The sequence below is a fragment of the Hyla sarda genome, chromosome 1 (assembly GCF_029499605.1).
Source record: "Hyla sarda isolate aHylSar1 chromosome 1, aHylSar1.hap1, whole genome shotgun sequence".
Classification (NCBI taxonomy): domain Eukaryota; kingdom Metazoa; phylum Chordata; class Amphibia; order Anura; family Hylidae; genus Hyla; species Hyla sarda.
The window spans coordinates 424,198,679-424,204,471 of record NC_079189.1 but is presented as its reverse complement, the minus strand read 5'-3'; the positions used below and the strand labels follow the sequence as shown (position 1 = coordinate 424,204,471).

The window sequence follows — 5,793 nt, the reverse complement described above, 5'->3', positions numbered from 1 at the left end:
GCTGTTGCAGTATGAGCCACTGCATTATGCCACCATTTTGGTGTGCAGTCAGGCCCCTCACCAACTAACACTTCGGCCCAGATTTATCAAACTGTGTGAGAGAAAAATGTGAATGATTTTTCCACAGCAGCCAATCACAACTCAGCTATTGAGCTCTGGTAAAGTTAAACCAGAGCTGTGATTGGTTGCTGTGGAAAAATTGCTCTATTATTTCTCTCACACAGTTTGATAAATCTGGACCTTCATTTTTAACATTTTTACTATTTTGCAAATGGTTGCATTGTAAAACGTTTTATCATGGTGTTCAGTGCAATGTGAATTTCTTTATTTCTAAGGCTGTACACAATTGGATTAAACAGCGGAGTAACTACAGTATAAAGCAATGACAGTGCTTTGCTAATACTGAATATTTGCCTTCGAGATGGCGCTACATACATAGCAATAAGAGTTCCATAATAAATGGATACAACAACAAGATGAGAACTACATGTGGAAAAGGTCTTCTTTCTACCAGTTGATGAAGGAATCTTGAAAATATTGTAGATAATAATTATGTAAGTTGTAATGATAAATAGAAAGGGAAATAATGTCAATAGGGATGCAAATACAAATGATTCAATTTCTATCAGGAATTTATCTGAACAGGAAAGTTCTATAAGGGGTGAAAGATCACAGAAAAAACTATCTATTATGTTTGGACCACAAAAATGTGACTTGCATAGTAAAATAAGGGTAACCATTGATATTGCTAAACCGGCTAACCAAGAACACATGGCAGTCTGACAGCACAATTTAAAATTCATAAGAGAAAAGTAATGTAGGGGCCTGCATGTCGCCAAATATCTGTCATATGACATAATTGCAAGTAGTAAGCATTCAGTCGTGGCTGAAGAACTGAAGAAATAATATTGAGTCAAGCACCCAGGGAATGATATAGAAGTATCTTCTGAAAGTAAGTTGTCTAACATGTTGGGAATAATATTTGTAGTGAAAACAATCTCAGATACAGATAGGTTGCTTAGAAAGAAGTACATCGGAGAATGAAGACGAGCACTGGTTGCTACAAGAAAAACGATCAGAAGATTTCCGGACAAAGTGAAAATATATATGAGGAGAAAGAAAATAAAAATAAAGATTCGAAAGTTGTGAAGATTTTTAAATCCAACAAGCTGGAATTCAGTTATGTTTACATTTCCTGAATGCATTTTGACTATATATATAAAAAACAAAACAAACAAAAAAAACATAAGGTACTTACTTTATATGCATCTTCTGAAGCACAGCTAAATTATATTAATACTACTTAGATTTGACTAGGCAAAGTGCAATTTGAAAAAGTGGTAATACACAGTTAAAGAGTACCTGTCATCAACAAAAACTTTTAATATGTTGTTCATAATCATTAATGAAGAGATATTGTAATATATCTTCATTAAAAAATATTAATATTTATACCAGTTTTTTCATTTTATACTTTTGGCCACTAGGGGTCACTCTTCTATGCCTGGTCTGCAAGCAGCATCCTATGCTTTTCATAGTAAGTGTACAGCTTTTAGGACTAATGCTGAAGGGCTCTGGTCCTTCCACCGGAAGTTCAGTACTCTCAGCCTGTGAGCTACAAGCCTGCACATGCCTCTCATATAACAGAGGCCAGTCACCTCCCCCTCCCCCCTGCTCTGTGTTCTCCCTGCCCCTCACCACACGTTATCTTATACATTGTATTATCTCCCCCCCCCCCCCCCCCCCCCCCGACATTCATCTTAATCACTGCCTCTGCAATTGCTCCCTCAGCCCCTGGTTCTCAGCATTGACTTTTTAGTGCAGAGAGACACAGTAGAGAGAGAGAGAGACAGGCTGACGTCCCTTCCCTGTACTTAGTCTGTATGCACACTGCAGAGCAGTGTTTCCCAACCAGGGTGCCTCCAGCTGTTGCAAAACTACAACTCCCAGCATGCCCGGAGGACAGCTGTTGGCTGTCTGGTCATGCTGGGAGTTGTAGTTTTGCAACAGCTGGAGGTGCCCTGGTTGGGAAACACTGCTGCAGAGGGAGAGCAGCATACAGGAAGACTGGCAGAAGCAGAGTCCCAGCCAGGCTTCATGTGACATCATGCCTGCCGGGACCCGCCTCCTTCCACCCCTCAGAAAGACAGTGCTCCTGAGCTAATGAAGAGGGATAAAAAAAGGTATTTACACAGCGTTTTAAACCTCAATAAACACAGGGATAGGCATAGTTAGAGAAAGGGACAGATGGGGAGGGGGATCAGGGAAAGTTTAGATGATGACAGGTACTCTTTAAATAAAAAATGGTAATATATTTTCACTTGTATGAAGTAAGTATATGCCAGAATTGTGCAAAATGCATCTAAACTCCAGTGACATCAAAAGACAAAATTGTGGTCTTAAATGGTCCTTTCTAAAACTGTCATACAGACAGGGGTATTCTGGCCATAGAAATCTTATGCCCTATCTAAAGAATAGGGTATAAGATGTCTGATCGTAGGTGGCCCCCCGCGGGAATGCCCTGCAGTCTCTGTGCAGCACAAGCATTCTAGGCCAAGCTGCTGCTCCAGTATTAGGAACCTCTGTATTTCAGGGACTGGAGAAGTGACATCTTGCCACGCCCCCTCATGACATCACATCATGCCCCTCCATTCATGTCTATAGGAGGGGGCGTGGCGGCATGACTGGAACAGCAGCCCAGCATAGAATGCTGGTGCTGCACAGAGATGGCAGGGGGCCCCAGCAGCGGGGCCCCCATGATCAGACATCTAAGATAAGATGTCTATGGCCGGAATACCCCCTTAACATCATGACATCCTAATATAAGAGCTCACGTTGAGCAAACAATTGTGGGACTAAACTGCTACATCTAGCCTATACATATCTATCAATCTATCTATCTATCTACAAAGAGAATTCACTGCAGCATTTGAAATGTTAATAAAGGTTTATTTGATCAAATGTGAAGTAACAACATTTTGGTTCTCTCCCAGAACCTATTTTCATGATGGTGTTAAGACCCTAAAACATGTAACGAAAAGCACATACTCAGCATAGAAATAATAAGGACTTGATAAGAAAATAGCTTGTAAGAAGTTACCAATCTGAGCTGGGACATAGGAAACAAGGTCATCAGATAACAGAAATAGCCAGACTAAGGGGTGAAAGAAAAGCCCTAATAATCTATGCTGTCTCTTCTATTACTAGCCTAGCAGTACAGTGGCAAGTTCGCATTATCAAGATTATCACACCCCATACCCTTTAGGCTGTATAGATTTTAAGATATATAGAATGTCATGTTATTAATATGTATCATTATCCATGTCTATATAGGCCAAATGCTCTGCAATACTTGCAAGTCTTGAGTTTATGTGTAATACAACAAATGTATACTTACCTGTAAGTGGTAGTGTTGAGCGGCATAGGCCATATTCGAATTCGCGAATATTCGCGAATATATGGACAAATATTCGTCATATATTTGCGGATATTCGCATATTCGTAATATTCTCGATTTATTTTCGCATATGCGAAAATTCGTGTATGCGAAAATCCACATATGCGAAAATTAGCATATACAGAAATTAACATAAGCGAAAATTCGTATATGCGAAAATAAGCATATGCAAATTTTCGCATATGCGAAAATTCGCACACCGGTCTCACACAGTAGTATTAGAGCCTTTTTTACACCACACAAGCTGGAAGCAGAAAGAGATGATCACTGTGATGTGTACTGTGAAAAAAAAAATAAAAAAATAAAAAAAACAACGAATATTCGTAATTACGAATATATAGTGATATATTCACGAACATTCGCGAATATGCGATATTCTCGAATAAAATTTGCATTGCGAATATTCGCGAGCAACACTAGTAAGTGGTACTAAAAATAAATACATTACGCTAAAATAGGATAGAAAAGGATAGGGAATAAGATCACTAATTGTGGGGGGGGGGGGGAGTCCGGCAGCTGGGACCCCCCCACGATCTCCGGCCCGGCATCACAGTAATCCACTGCATGGAGCAAACTCCACTCTGTGTTTAACATCTTAAGGACGTAGGGCGTACCTGTACGCCCTACGCCCGGTCCGGTGTTTAAAACAGTGTCACGCCGTGACCCCGCATCACACCGGGTCAGTCCCGGCTGCTAATCATAGCCGGGACCCTGGGCTAACAGCGAGCAACATTGATTGTTGTGCCACGCGCTGTTAACCCTTCAGACGCGGCGATCAAAGTTGACCACCGCGTCTGAAAGCGAAAGTAAACGCTTCCCGGCAGCTCAGTCGGGCTGATTGGGACATCGCGATAAAATTGCGATGTTCCAATCAGCTGGGACGCAGGCGGAGGTCTCCTTACCTGTCTCCGCAGCGCCCGATCGTCGATTGATTGCTCCAAGCCTGAGCTACAGGCTTGAGCAATCAAGCCCCTATCTCACTGATCCGTGCAAAGCTATGGCTTTACAGGGAACAGCACAAGAGATCAGTGTGTGCAGTGTTGTTGGTCCCTATGGGAGCTATAACACTGCAAAAAAAAAGTGAAAAAAAGTTAACAAAGGTCATTTAACCCCTTCCCTAATAAAAGTTTGAATCACCCCCCTTCCCCCCCCCCAAAAAAACTGTGTAAATAAAAATAAAAATATGTGATATCGCCACGTGCGTAAATGTCTGAACTATAAAAATATATCGTTAATTAAATCTCACGGTCAATGGCGTGCACACAAAAAAATTCCAAAGTCCAAAATAGTGTGTTTTTGGTCCCTTTTTATATCATGAAAAAATGAATAAAAAGTGATCAAAAAGTCCAATCAATACAAAAATTGTACCGATAAAAACTTCAGAACACGGAGCCAAAAATGAGCCCTCATACCGGCCCGTATGCAGAAAAATAAAAAAGTTATAGGGGTTAGAAGATGAGAATTTTTAACATATAAATTTTCCTGCATGTAGTTATGATTTTTTTCCGAAGTACGACAATATCCAACCTATATAAGTAGGGTATCATTTTAACCGTATGGACCTACAGAATAAGGTGTTATTTTTACCGAAAAATGAACTACGTAGAAACAGAAGCCCCCAAAAGTTACAAAATGACATTTTTTCTTCAATTTTGTCGCACTATGAATTTTTTTTCCGTTTCGCCGTGGATTTTTGGGTGAAATGACTAATGTCACTGCAAAGTAGAATTGGTGGCGCAAGAAATAAGCCATCATATGGAATTTTATGTGCAAAATTGAAAGCGTTATGGTTTTTAGAAGGTGTTGAGGAAAAAATGAAAATGCAAAAAACGGAAAAACCCTGCGTCCTTAAGGGGTTAAAACGGGGTCACACCTTAATCCCGCCTCACACCGGGTCGGTCCCCACTGCTATTCATAGCCGGGACCCTGGGCTAACAGCGCGCGCCACCGATCGATGTGCCGTGCTCTATTAACCCTTCAGACGCGGCGATCAAAGTTGACCGCCGAGTCTGAAAGGGAAAGTAAGCACTTACTGGCAGCTCAGTCGAGCTGATCGGGACATCGTGATCAGCTAGGATGCGAGCGGAGGTCTCCTTACCTGTCTCCGCGGTGTCCAATCTGGGTTTGATTGCTCCAAGCCTGAGCTACAGGCTTGAGCAATCGAGCCCCTATCTCAAAGCTATGGCTTTGCAGGGATCAGCATAAGAGATCAGTGTGTGCAGTGTTATAGGTCCCTATGGGAGCTATAGCACTGTAAAAAAAAAATTTAGCAAAGGTCATTTAACCCCTTCCCTAATAAAAGTTTGAATCACCCCCCTTTTCCCAAAAAAAAAAAA

At 41.2% G+C, this 5,793-nt stretch overlaps 1 protein-coding gene across 1 annotated transcript; it reads right to left on the bottom strand.

The window, feature by feature from the left end:
* Window positions 1-260: 260 nt before the first annotated feature.
* Window positions 261-1,205, bottom strand: LOC130270650 (olfactory receptor 11L1-like). Its single transcript, XM_056518202.1, has one exon. The coding sequence runs from the start codon at window positions 1,203-1,205 to the stop codon at window positions 261-263; it is 945 nt and encodes a 314-aa protein (XP_056374177.1).
* Between the last annotated feature and the right edge of the window lie 4,588 nt (window positions 1,206-5,793).

Coding starts and splice junctions, on each gene's coding strand:
- LOC130270650 (XM_056518202.1), bottom strand. CDS start 1,205: ATGCATTCAGGAAATGTAAACATAACTGAATTCCAGCTTGTTGGATTT.